This window comes from Alligator mississippiensis, chromosome 6, assembly GCF_030867095.1.
Source record: "Alligator mississippiensis isolate rAllMis1 chromosome 6, rAllMis1, whole genome shotgun sequence".
Lineage (NCBI taxonomy): Eukaryota > Metazoa > Chordata > Crocodylia > Alligatoridae > Alligator > Alligator mississippiensis.
In genome coordinates this window covers 12,356,706-12,369,017 of record NC_081829.1, presented here as the reverse complement: position 1 = coordinate 12,369,017, position 12,312 = coordinate 12,356,706, and the positions used below count along the sequence as shown (strand labels likewise).

At 46.8% G+C, this 12,312-nt stretch overlaps 1 protein-coding gene across 1 annotated transcript in view; it reads left to right on the top strand.

Moving 5' to 3' along the window:
- The first annotated feature begins 200 nt into the window (after positions 1-200).
- The window catches only part of LAPTM5 (lysosomal protein transmembrane 5), a 34,010-nt gene continuing 21,898 nt past the window's right edge, over positions 201-12,312 (top strand). Inside the window, exon 1 of the mRNA XM_014605046.3 lies at positions 201-384. Coding sequence (XP_014460532.1) covers positions 298-384 — 87 coding nt within the window. The 5' untranslated portion in view covers positions 201-297. The remainder of the gene's footprint in view (positions 385-12,312) is intronic.

The window sequence follows — 12,312 nt, the reverse complement described above, 5'->3', positions numbered from 1 at the left end:
TTGGCTTCATATTTATAAGGTCACAACACAACCAAATCATACCATCTATACGAAGGAGACTGTCTTCAAAAAGCAGTTTTTATAAACACACTTGCCATCTAGGACAGTGCAATAGTTAAAGATTTGCTAAAACAAACATTACTTGCAAGAACTCAACACCCTCACGTGACTTTGGACATGACTTGACACATTTAAAGATCAGGAAGGAAGTTGAGTACAGCGAACTGCTTGCTTTGTTCAGTGCAGTTGTCTCGGATTCAAAAGCACAAGCTCAACAACGGTCTCAACAGATCAAAAATGTCTCCTCAAATATCTCCGGAGACCCCAAAATGTTGCTGTTTCAACATCAAGACTGCAACAGTTGCTTTGGGAATCTACCATGTGGTAAGTTACAAAATACAGAGTGAGATAGGAAAGCTGTAAAATATTGCAGATCAAAGAGTTCCCAAACTGTTGACTTTTCTCTATTCCCAAGAGAGGGGGAGGCCAATGATTTAAGAGTGATAGACAAGAGCAGGAAAAAAAAAAAGCCTACTGTTCTGGTGGTTTCCTTAACCTTTTTTAAAAATTATTGACTCTGTCGGACCTGTTGGAAATTCACTTTACTTCCTGTTTTTCCTCTGCAACTAATGTATGAGACTTTGCTAGTGCAGCCAATGGTGTGAATCATGCATGCATTCAGTATAACTATGGATCAACTGGTTAGAGATTGTGAAATGTGCATTGAATATTGTTGTGAAAATGCTAAAGTTATAGAGGAGGTATGTATGCCCGTAACCAGTATATATGGCAAAAAGTACCTTGTGATAGCTCAGACTTCTACTAGGCACTGTACATGGTTTTGCTTTGAATATTATGGCTTTGTAGTGATGCCCACTAGCTGGTTTAGGTGCTATGGGAGGCTAATTGTAGTGTAGAGGGAAGAAGCAAAATGAGTTCAGGACATTTCCCATGCTCTGCTGGACCCCGGCTGCTGTAGATACTGGTCGGTGGCACAATTTAGAGCAGTTTTCGAGTGTTCCTGAGTTATGCCAAAGGGGAGGCTTGGCACACAGCTAACTCAGCATCAAGGAGGCATATATATGGTCTAAAATTACCTACACTGTACACTTTTTGGGAAGCTACAGAATGGGGCTTCTGTGGGTTGCTCTAGATGCAGTAAGACACTGTGGCATCTAATCTACTGGTCAGCCTGGGAGGAGGTAGGGTGGTGGCACTTCAGTGTGTGTTTTGGCTTCCCATTCTAGTTTGGTGCTTGAATCGCATTGTTGTTATGCACTCAAAGGGTGCAGCTCACTTCCCCTCTATGCTGAGCTCCCTCTACTTTGTTAACGGTAATGGTTACACTTCCTGTGAACAAGAACGATCTCTACCCACCACCTTCCCGCAGCTTATCAAGCTCCTCAGCACAACAGCTATGTCATCCCTCCCAACACAAACAACTGACTTAAAAGCAACACACAGGTTACATAGGATGGAGTGACTCCCCCCCCCTTCCCTCCCCCCGGGTTAATGATCTGTTAATCATTTAGTAACTCCAGAAACTATTTATACACGGAAGCTTAATATAAAGGGTGATGGTAGTTCCTTGAAGGGGAAGGAAAAATAAAGATACACAAAAATTTAGAAATGTACGACAGGGAACTGGACATACTGAACTGAGCATGTAACGTTTCAAATGTTCAAAGACAAAAATCATTTAAATTTCAAATGTTGACTCCCCCCCAAATGAAGCTCACTGAAGCCAATGGAAAAATAGCCACTGAGTACCAGGATGTGTACCACATCCAAAGTCATTTTGGATGACATCTAGGGATGCTCAAGTTTCTCTTTTTATAAGCTGTAATTGGTAGTCCTGATTCAAAATGTTCACATCTATTTATTTTGATGGAACAGCATTTTCTGCTCAAAAACTGTTTTCAAAGTTTTCTGACCAGCTCAAAATCATAAGTTGGAATTCCTTATACCCCTCTGATCACCTGCACCAACACACCCTGAACAGTGAGGTAGGCTGCTATCCCCTGCTTCATGCCATTGTGTGGGGAGTAGGCAGGTAGCAAGTTAAGGTTGAAGATGCACATTACACTTAGACAGCACTAAATCTGTGAAATGTTAATCAGTATTAAAGTTAGAATATGCTGTGAGCAGTTGTATGTTAAAGGTTAATACTGTTGGTGAGCAGGGGCATAGCTAAGCGCCCGGATATTTGGGCTCTAACCCTTCTCTGGGAAGCAGGAGTGATTAGGAGGGTTGCATCCTGGGATGCTGGAGGACTGCAAATTGATAGTTTTAACTCTGGGAGGCAGATTGAAAGTTACCGTAACAAAAGCTAGGCAGCAGAGCCCACAGTTAACCTCATCTGAAGTCACAACTTTGCACGAGCTAACAAGCTTCAGTGTGTGGAATGCAAAACTCTAGAACTTGATTCAGAGATGATACCTTCTATTAAACCAACTAAGAAATTGCAAAAAAAATGATCTTTTTCTGCAAGCTTTTGAGCACCTTTCCTCAGGCTCAGGGCAAATTAAAGATGGAAAAAAGTCCCCATAGATAGAAAATAAACTTAATTTTTGCACAGAGGAAGCTGAAGGTGGAAGTCTGTTCCTCTGGGTCCATGAGAGTGGCAGTGTGGATGCTGTTGTGTTAAGTGCCTTCAGTGTGGTGTACTGTGTAATCCGTAACATCACAAGGACTAGTAGCCTTGGACTGGGAGGGACTTTTTGTCTCATGTGCTAATCAGCCCAGTTGAATTGCTGAGCTGGTATGGAAGAGGAAGTCAGTTGAGTTTCTGTTAGGATGGTGCCACACATTCACTTGCAACAAGTGGAAATCATGGGAACGCAGGGACTTATTAAAGTTAGGGGGTGTTAGGAGATGACCCTAACCTGAAATGGAGCAACTTCGCAATGCCAGGACACTTAACACATGCTAAACTGCTTGAACATAAGTTTGCTTTCATTTTGACTGCACTTAGTAAGCGTAAATTGAACGTGTGAAACCACCTCAGTGTCTGCTCTTTCTATGAGGTAGTACAACTGGGTGCTACCCCTTATCAGTCATAAAGGTGCTACTCAGAGGAAGAAGCCTGCATTTCGAAAGCCACAGATATTGCCTCATGGGTGTACTTTAACTAGCTACCTTTGTGTATTGTGGTGGCAGAGGGAGGAGTTGGGCAAACCATACTGGGTTGATTATCAAACTTCCCTTATAATTTCCTCTTTTGCAAATTAATACCAGGGTTTCTTTCAACAGTGATTACATTTAAAATCATGCAAAGGTGGACTTTTTACATAGCTAAGGGGCAGCCTGGATTTATCATGAGAGATAAGAGAGTCCCCAAAAGCTAAAATGAGCACCCCAAAATAATAGAGGAAATGGTTTATTCTTTCATTAATGTTTTCCCTCATTTACTACTTCTTCTTCCACTTCTTGACAGTCTGTGGATTTTTTCTTTCATTCACTCTATATGTATCTGTTAGGGCTGTGCGAAGCTTTGGTAGCTGATTCAATTTGTAGGAGATTCACCCTCTTTTGGGGACTGAATCTCTGAATCTGAATTGAATCGGGAGACTAGTTAAAAACTCTGAATCGATTTGAAGCATCTGAATCAATTCAGAAAAAGATTTGGAAAAGATTTGGTGATTCAGCCATAGACTAAACAGGCAGCTGACACAGCTGCCTCCAGCTGATAAGTCTGTTGAAGTTGGGGGGGGGGAAGGGGCAGGGGGAGGGAGGGATTGGGGCAGGGGCTGGGACTGGGACTGGGACAAACTGGCATGGGACTCAGGGAGGGGGGTGGGAGGGTGCAGGATGCGGGAGCATACCGCACTCGGAGAGGGGGCTATGCCTTGCTGCCGCTTGCCCAGCTGGGGTGGGAGGGGGGGCGCAGATGCAGGCGCGGCTTGCTCCGGGTGGAAGGGGGCACATGGCAGCAAGGCATAGCTGCTGCTTCCAGTGCTACAGTGCCTGCATCCCATTCCCCACCCACCCCCTGTGCTGGCTGGCAAGTGGCAGCAGCACCTTCCCTTCTGCCCTTCCAAGCCAGCTGGCAAGCGGCGACAGCACAGAGCCCCAGCTCCCAGTGCTGATACAGGCGTGGCAGCACTGGGAGCAGGGGCTATGCCCTGCTGCCACTTGCCCAGCCAGCACTAGGGTGGGGAAGCGATGCAGGCATGGCTTGCTCTGGATGGAGGAGGGCAAGGCATAGCCCCAACTCCCAGCGCTACCATGCCCGTATCAGAGCTGGGAGCAGGGAATCTGTGCTTTTGCCACTTGCCAGCTGGTGCAGGGGAGCATGGGATGCAGGCACTGCAGCGCTGGGAGCAGGGGCTATGCCCTGCTGCCGCTTGCCTCTTTCCACCCAGAGCGAGCTATGCCCACATCCTGCCCCCCCCGCCCCCGCTGGGGAAACGGCAGCAGGGCAGAGCCCCCGCTCCAAGCACTGCCACACCCACATCCCTCCCCCCGCCCCCCTCCTCCAGTCCTGCGCCCCCCACTTCAGCTGGGCAGCTTGTCCCAGTCCCAGCCCCAATCCCTCCCTCCCCCATGCCCCTTCCATCACCCCTCCCCCAACCCCAACAGACTTACCAGCTGGTGGCAGCTGTTTCAGCTGCCTGTTTAGTCTGTGGCTGAACCTCCATAGCAGCGCCAAATCTTTTGGATCTGATTTGGCCAAATCAAATTGCCAAATTGAATCACTGTCCTCCGAATCGGCCAAATCGAAATCCAAAGCGAATTTGCACTTGCCACTTTGCACAGGCCTAATATCTGCCTCTTTCTACTTGCCTGTCAATCAATCATCTCCATACATACTAATTTAGGTCTATCTAGGGATAATTAACAAAGTTCCTGTCACTATTATATCCAAGTATCTAGTTGAACTATTCCTTCCCATCTCTACTTTGTTTGCACCTACAGCTCCATCACTATATGTTTCTTTTATATTAAGCCTTATGGAAAGCCATTTCATTACAGAAAAGGCTACCCAGTCTCACTACTTTAAGAGATAAAATATGAGCATGGCAAGGTTTTGTTTTTTTTTTTCATCCATACCTTTTTGATCATATTTCTGTACTGAGCATAAGAAAAAGGGGAAAGAAGATTTACAGCCAGACAGGTGCTTGGATGATTTGCTGCATCAATACTGTTGGTTTATATCAATATAAATTATTGTTGTGATTCCTAGCAATGAATCATAGTGATGCTGGGCAATAGTAGTGTCATCAAACACCAGCTATCAGGCTTTGTGGTGATGTCTTGTATTCCCATAAATTAGATTTGCTGATCTCTCCATAGTTTGTAAAAAATAAATCCTAGGTGTTCTTAATTGCATAGGTAAAGAGAAAAAAGAAGGAAGGAGTGAGAGGTAGAGCCCAGGGCCTGTGATCAACACAGTCTGAACAAGATGCTTCAGTATTCAGCAGAAGCATGAATGATTAGCTTTAAAAAGAAGGACCGTGTTAATCCCTGTGGGGATATGGGAGCTATCTGGCACTGGCAGTGGGAGCTGGGCCGGTCTGTTCCTTTTGCCAACAAAGGATAAGCACAGGAGCTGGAAGCCATTGGCCACTAACCCTGGAGTGGAGCTGAACGTGGACTTTCCATGTGATAACTTGGCACCTCTGATAGCCTGTCAGTCTGCCCAAGGCAGGGGGCTGGAGGAAAGGATCTTTTATAGTGTGTTGGGTTGGCGCTCTGTGAGAAGACTTGGCAGAAAACCAGTCCTAACCCCTGAATCCTCTGGTATGGCTGCTCACCTGAGACTGAATAGGTGGGGGTCAACTCCCTGCTCTGCCACAGACTTCCTAGATGACCTTGGGTAAGTTACTTCAATCCAAAATCAGAAGATGATATAGGTGTTGCAGCACTTAACCTTTATGCACCATCCATACATAGGTATTTGCAGCCCCGTGATATACAATGTAGATCCACGATCCACAAAGGCATTTGGGATACTAGGATTCAGATTAGTTCCTTAGGCACCTACACTTAGGTACTACATGGTACTACATGTTTAGCTACTGGTTTAGGATTGCATGCCCTCCTTATTGTCCTGTTCTGCTGGTTCAATGCCACTTAAAATCCCCAGCTTCAAGAAGAGGGGTAGATCATACTCTCACCTAGGCTAGTATATAGTGTGCTGATTAGGATACCCTTCTAGGATGTCAATTCAAATCCCTTCAAGTTAAGTTGGTATAATATGTGTAACAGAAGGAGGCACCAGGACACAGTCTGCAGAGCTGTGCTGACTGTTAATGTGGACTGCAATCCCAGAAAACCCCAGGGGCTGGGGGGCAAGGGAAAGGGAAAAGGAAACTTGAGGCTGGAGTAGGGGGTAGAGAAAGCAGTGTGAATGTGGAGCCTGGTCAGCCCTACACAGAGGAGTGTCAGTGGAGCTGGAGATCTCCCTGGCTCTGTCAGCCTGGACTGTAGCCTAAAGGAGCTGGAATCAGGCTTGGTGGCAGCTGCAGGCTAATGTTTGAGCGCTCTAGGGACTAAAGACATGTTTGGGGACACCTCTAGAGGTGCGGGATGTGGATATTTTGGGCTGGAGTGTATGTTATCACAGAGTTGACATTCCTTTACCCTTTACCTGTTTACTCCCTTTGAGCCATTGTCTTGTGACCGTAACCCCAATGATTACCTGAATCACCCCTGCATCTAGCTCCTAACTCCTGTTTAGGCACCTAAGATTTTGCTGAAATCAATGGGAAGTTAGGTGCTTAAGTACCTTCACAGGTGGATCATTCTCTCATCGCCTAAGAATTGGATTCAGAGAAGCCAGACCACTGTATGGGAGCTGACTAATGGTATGTCTTCATGACTAATTAAGTTCACCCCAGAGCCATCCTTTGGTCTATGTAGATGGTGAACTCTTTAGGGCAGTGAGTATTTTTATTAATGTTTTTGTATAGCATCTTGCATACTGCAGCCTTTAGGTGATAGTATGAGAAGATGTCTTTGTTATTGTGAGGCTTTCCCACTCCAAACACAGAGCAGATCTGGGTCTTTTTTTCTACTTTGTTTTCTAGCCATTATCCAAACATTTCTGCAGACTTTCTAATGGGCATTTCTCTGTCTCCTCCCCACTGATACTTTCCACACTAACGTTATTTCCACATTCACACTGCAGTGCAGGAGAGCAGGTTACTGAGCAACACACATCTCTGAACCGGGGTTGCACCTGTCTCATGCAGATGCATATTTCTTAAGGCTAATGCATGGGAAACTTTACCATTCATTTCTCATCTTTGCTGTCTCTCACTAATACTGATTTTGAAACATGAAATAAGAACGGTAGCTAGAGGAGGAAGCATAACATTAGTAGGTGAACCACAAGTTGGAGAGGTAAGCAACCTGTCTATTTAGGTTTCCTAATAGATTCCTTCACACACGTCTTAGGGCACAATAAGAGTTGGTCTTCAATGGGGACAGTGAGAGAGGAAAAAAACCCCACAACTTTTTCTTAACTCAAGTTAGTTAAATTGGGCTAAAATAGCACCAAAGACCACAGTGACTCACGTCAAGGTTGAAGAGCCACCTAACAACCCATTGTGCAAGAATAACCATTCTAGCACACAAGTTTCAGGAGCCAATGGCATACACGAAAGTCATGGACCTACTACCTTTGACTCCCCAACCTGAATAACCACGTATCTACTTATCCATTTATTTCTCTTCCTTTTCCAAATATTTACTGAGAGGAGAGAGAGCAGTGAAGTCACGGTCTTCATGGGCATTACTTGATGCTTCTTCATTGATATATGTCACCTGTGTTCATATAATGGTGGTAGGTACCTTAGACAGTCTTAATCATATAAACCACTATTTGCTCAGGATGTTTCTTGACCCCTTTGTGCCCACCCTGCACTTGTCACTAGTTTGTTATTGCACAGGTCTGCAGAACAGTCCCTGAGTTCAAGCTGTAGGGGATAATGCCTTCTGGTCTGGAGGTCATGACTACAATGGGAGCTGGCATGCTAAAATTCTCACCTCCTGCCTCCCATGCTGGGTTTTCCCTTCCTGTGTATCATCAAGCCAAATTCACACATAGCTTCAAGTGTTTAGAAAGTGCTTATATTACAACAAAGCAATAATGAGATGAGTTATGCCCCTGAAACTTCCTATAAGCACTTGAGAAACTGCTGTGAAAATAATGAGAAAATGGGCTAAAAATGCAACAGGAAGAGTAGACAAGGTGCAAAAGAGGAACAAGGAGAAGTAAGGAAGCCTGCTTGAAGGGAAGGGCTGAGAAATGGTACAATGATACACAAACTATGAAACAGCTGCAAAGAAAGGAAGCTCATTTTTAACTTTTTAATTTCCTTTTTCATGAAAGTGCAATAGAACAGAGAGATGGGGGGTTCTCCGAGTCCTCCAGGCTCCGTCTGAAATGGGAAAGTTTGTGTTTTTTGAGAAGATAAAGAACCAATCTGATGCGAGAAGAAATATATCTCTAGGGTAAGCATTTACAGGCAGCTGGCTTCCTCCTTCATTTGCTAGACACTAATCTGTTGCTCATGGATGCCCATACTTGAGAAGTCCTGTCAGTGTTTAGGGAGATATGGGTAATGGTGGAGACAAAGGAAATATAAAACAAAAGTGCTTTGCAGGCATAGCACTATGTACCATCTATCTCAAGATATGTTAGTGATATGGGAGTTAACATAGTTTGAGGCATGTGAATTCTTCACCACTTCCTCTTCCCCTCAAGCATCGGCTTTATCCTTGCATCTCCTGGTTGATTGCACTTGAGCAAAGGGGGGTTGTGATCTGGTTGCCTTTCGTGCCTTCTCTCCTCAGGTGTAAATGTTACCATCAGGGGCTGGGCAATATGGAAACAGGCTCTGAGATTTGGAACAAAGAGGTCACCCACTAAAACTCTACTGGTTATAATGGAAAACCAAGGTGAAAACCCAGCAATCATCAAATAGCATTGATACACTTCAGATCACATTGTAAGGGCTTGATTCTTCTCTACACACATCACTCTTACATCACTCTTTAAACATTAGGGAGTCCTAATGTAAGTGAGAAGCAGGCTCTTAATCTTGCAACCTAATTCTCCTCTGACGTACACTTATATTATAATTTATACCAATGGTTCTCAACCTCTTTTTGTACCAGGACCCATTTGTAAACATCAGTGGCCAGTCCCGACCCAGGGTCCCTCACTCCTGACCCACTGCTCCCACCCCCAGGGCCCAGCTCCCAGTGTGTGGGGCGGAGGGTAGGTGTGTGGAGCAGGGGGAGCCCCAAATAGCCCCTTGCAGCCTAGAGCTCTGCCAGCTGCAAGGGAAAAGCCACAGTTTCCCATGTGTTTCTCCTTTAATGGAAATCCATTTTTAAAGGTTTGTTCACCAGCCTTTTATTCTTGTGAACCACTTTTGGGTTGTGACCCACAGGTTGAGAAGTGCTGATTTACACCACCACTGTTTTCTCTGCTTTGGTATTTCTTACTAACATACACCAGTATGAACCAGAGGAGAATCAGGATTTCTTATCCTGCATTCTTATTCTCCATATTACAGAAATTAGAGATGAGCCTGGATTCAGCTTCTGATCCCAATTCAAATTTGAGTCCAAAGAATTGGATTATTTGGATTTGCATCCTGAGGCCGTTCCATTTCTGATTTAGATTTGAACTGTCCTAATGTCTAGGAGGCTCAGAGGTTCTGTTTCACTCGGCTTCCCGTTTCATAGAAAACTGGAATAGTCATTTCCTCCTTAGTTCCCTCAAATGATGACATTTGAGGCATTGGCCTAGCAGCTGCAATACAGGAGGGGGAGTACCAAGGGCTCGTCTCTGTGGGTGCCTGTACACGAGCCTGGAGACTGCTCAACATGCTGTAATTACAGCATGTCAGAGAAGACTCTTTTAATTGAGTCTGCTGGAGCTCGGTAATTACCATGCTCTAGCCAACCTCTACGTCTTGTGTATCATCATCCTGGTCCTTCAAAATGGAGTCATTTTGAAGTGTGGGGATGTTGATACACAAGATGCTGAGGATGTCTAATTAAAGGGCCCCCCATCCACAGAGCATGTGTATAAATGCCCTGTGAGCCCAGTTGGAAAATTAGAGTGAATTAACAATGGTTTGAATTCAGGATGCATAAACTAATATGTAAGTTCTCATTCAGGTGTCAAGTGGCTGTAGACGGCTGGAAGTTAATTCTTCAGTCTAGTTGTCCACCAAAATCTGAGCCTATACTGGCCGTCTAAACACCCTATAATTCATGTGTTTAACAGGGTGACCTCCTCGTCAGGTCTCCACCGACTGCCCTGCTCCTGGGGTAACCGCCCACTTTGCTCTCCTGCTGTGCCTTGATGGAAAAAAATGAGAGTTGTTACTAAGGCGGGAGGCTACCCATTACTCACCCTGCTGACAAGGGCCTACTGCCCGCTTTTATCTCCTCTCCATGGGTCCCATGCCTTGTAGATGTTACTCTGGTGTTACTTCTCTGGCCTATGTCCACAGCAAAGTGGGCACAGAGTTGTAGCTCTTCACTACAGCCCCAGAGGCCACTCACGGGCCATCCCTCTCTCACCATGGTCTTTTTTACTCCACTGGCTCTCACCCAGCCTCGTTCATGCTGCCTTCTCTCAGGGGCCACACTCATTGTAACAGGGGACTTGCTCCGGGCCGGTCTGTCATTGGCCTGCCCCCACCTGTTTCTGAGCCAACCACCCCCCTCCTCTCTTGCCACACCTTAATAATATAGAACTATGGCGTTAATTAGGTGGGAGGCTGCCCATTCTTGCCCCGATGCCAGAGGGCGCTATGTGCGGCTCCGTTCCTCTCCTACACTGCAGCCCAAGCCTTACAGATGGCATCCAGATGACACAATGCTCCCTGCCTACAGCCGCACTAAGCCTAGCCCTCATTGTCAGGCCTCAGACACACACACTTTCATACCACCCTCCTCTCACTAGGGCCTGTCACACTCCACCCCCTCTCACAGGGTCTCTTTCACTCATTGACAACTTGTACTGCCTTGCTCCCTCTTGGAGCGAGCCTCTTCAGCCATAGGCTTTACCTAGCACACACCTTGGGTGGCAGACGTACCATCTTTTGGGCCTCGCCCATGACCCTCACCGGGGTAGTAGCTAGCCAATTACCTGACCAGGTCCAAGCTTGTCCTTGCCCCTCTTGGGGCAACTCTATACACTCACATACACATACTGGGCTCCCAGCCCTCTGGTTTCCCCCCTCACTGGGGCTCCACATCTTTGCCCCCTCACTGGGACCATGGGACTTCCCTCTCCAGTGGGGGCTCAGGTGGCCATAGCTGTGCCTGCCCCCTTTGTACCCACAGTGTTGTAGGAGCTAGGGGTTAAGGTGCCCCAACCCGCCTTTCATTGGGGTAGTAACTGGCCTGGTATTTCCTAGGGGCTCCCATGCCACTAGGAGCCCCACTAGACCACCCATTCCCAGAAGAGTGCAGTTTTAGGTCATGCCCAGGACCAGGAGCATCCAAACCATCCCCCTAAACTCCTGCCCTTACTTCCAGGGAAGTTTCTTTAACAACCTTGCAGCCAGGCAATGTATCTACCTGCCTGCCAGCGGCGAACTGCTCTGTTTATATAGGGAGCCAGGATCCTAAAATGGGCGCTGTAATCAAGCACCTGCTGGCTGTTTGGCTCAGCCCTTAAAGTGGCAGGCACTACCAGTGCCCTGCCACACATATCCTGTCCAGCCTGACCCGGCTTTGGGCTTAGTTCTCCTCACCTTGGTCAGCCCCGGTGAGGTCTGTTGGGTGTCTCCTGCTACCCTCACCTGAGCATTAACTGAGCAATTCTATAACTATAGGCCTATTTCACTCCTGGCCCCTTGCTGCACCACTATGCCCCCACTGGGCCTCCTCATTCGCCCCTCTCACTCAAGGTCTCTTTTACTCATCCCCCCTCTCTCTCAGGGTCTCTCATGCACCTCCAGGCTTTCCCCTGCTGCCTGGGCATGGCCCCAGGTCCTTCCTCTGGCCTGAGGTCTGCCTCAGGGCTCCTTAACGAGCCCTGGGCTCTCCCTGTTCATTAGAACACCACCAGGGATATGGGCTGGGGTTATGCAGTGCCTTGACCTGCCTTTCACAGGGAGGTAACTGGCCTGGCATTTCCAGGGGGCTTCCACGCCACTAGGAGCCCCATCAGGCCACCCTTTCCTGGCAGGGTGCAGTGTTATGTCTTACCCAGGACAAGGGGTCACCTCCTCCCCATACCCTTGCCCTTACTTCCTGACTATGGCTGGAGATGCCTCTCACCCTGATGTTCCCTCCTTCCTCCTGAAGCAAACTGCAGCCCAGCTTATATCCCTG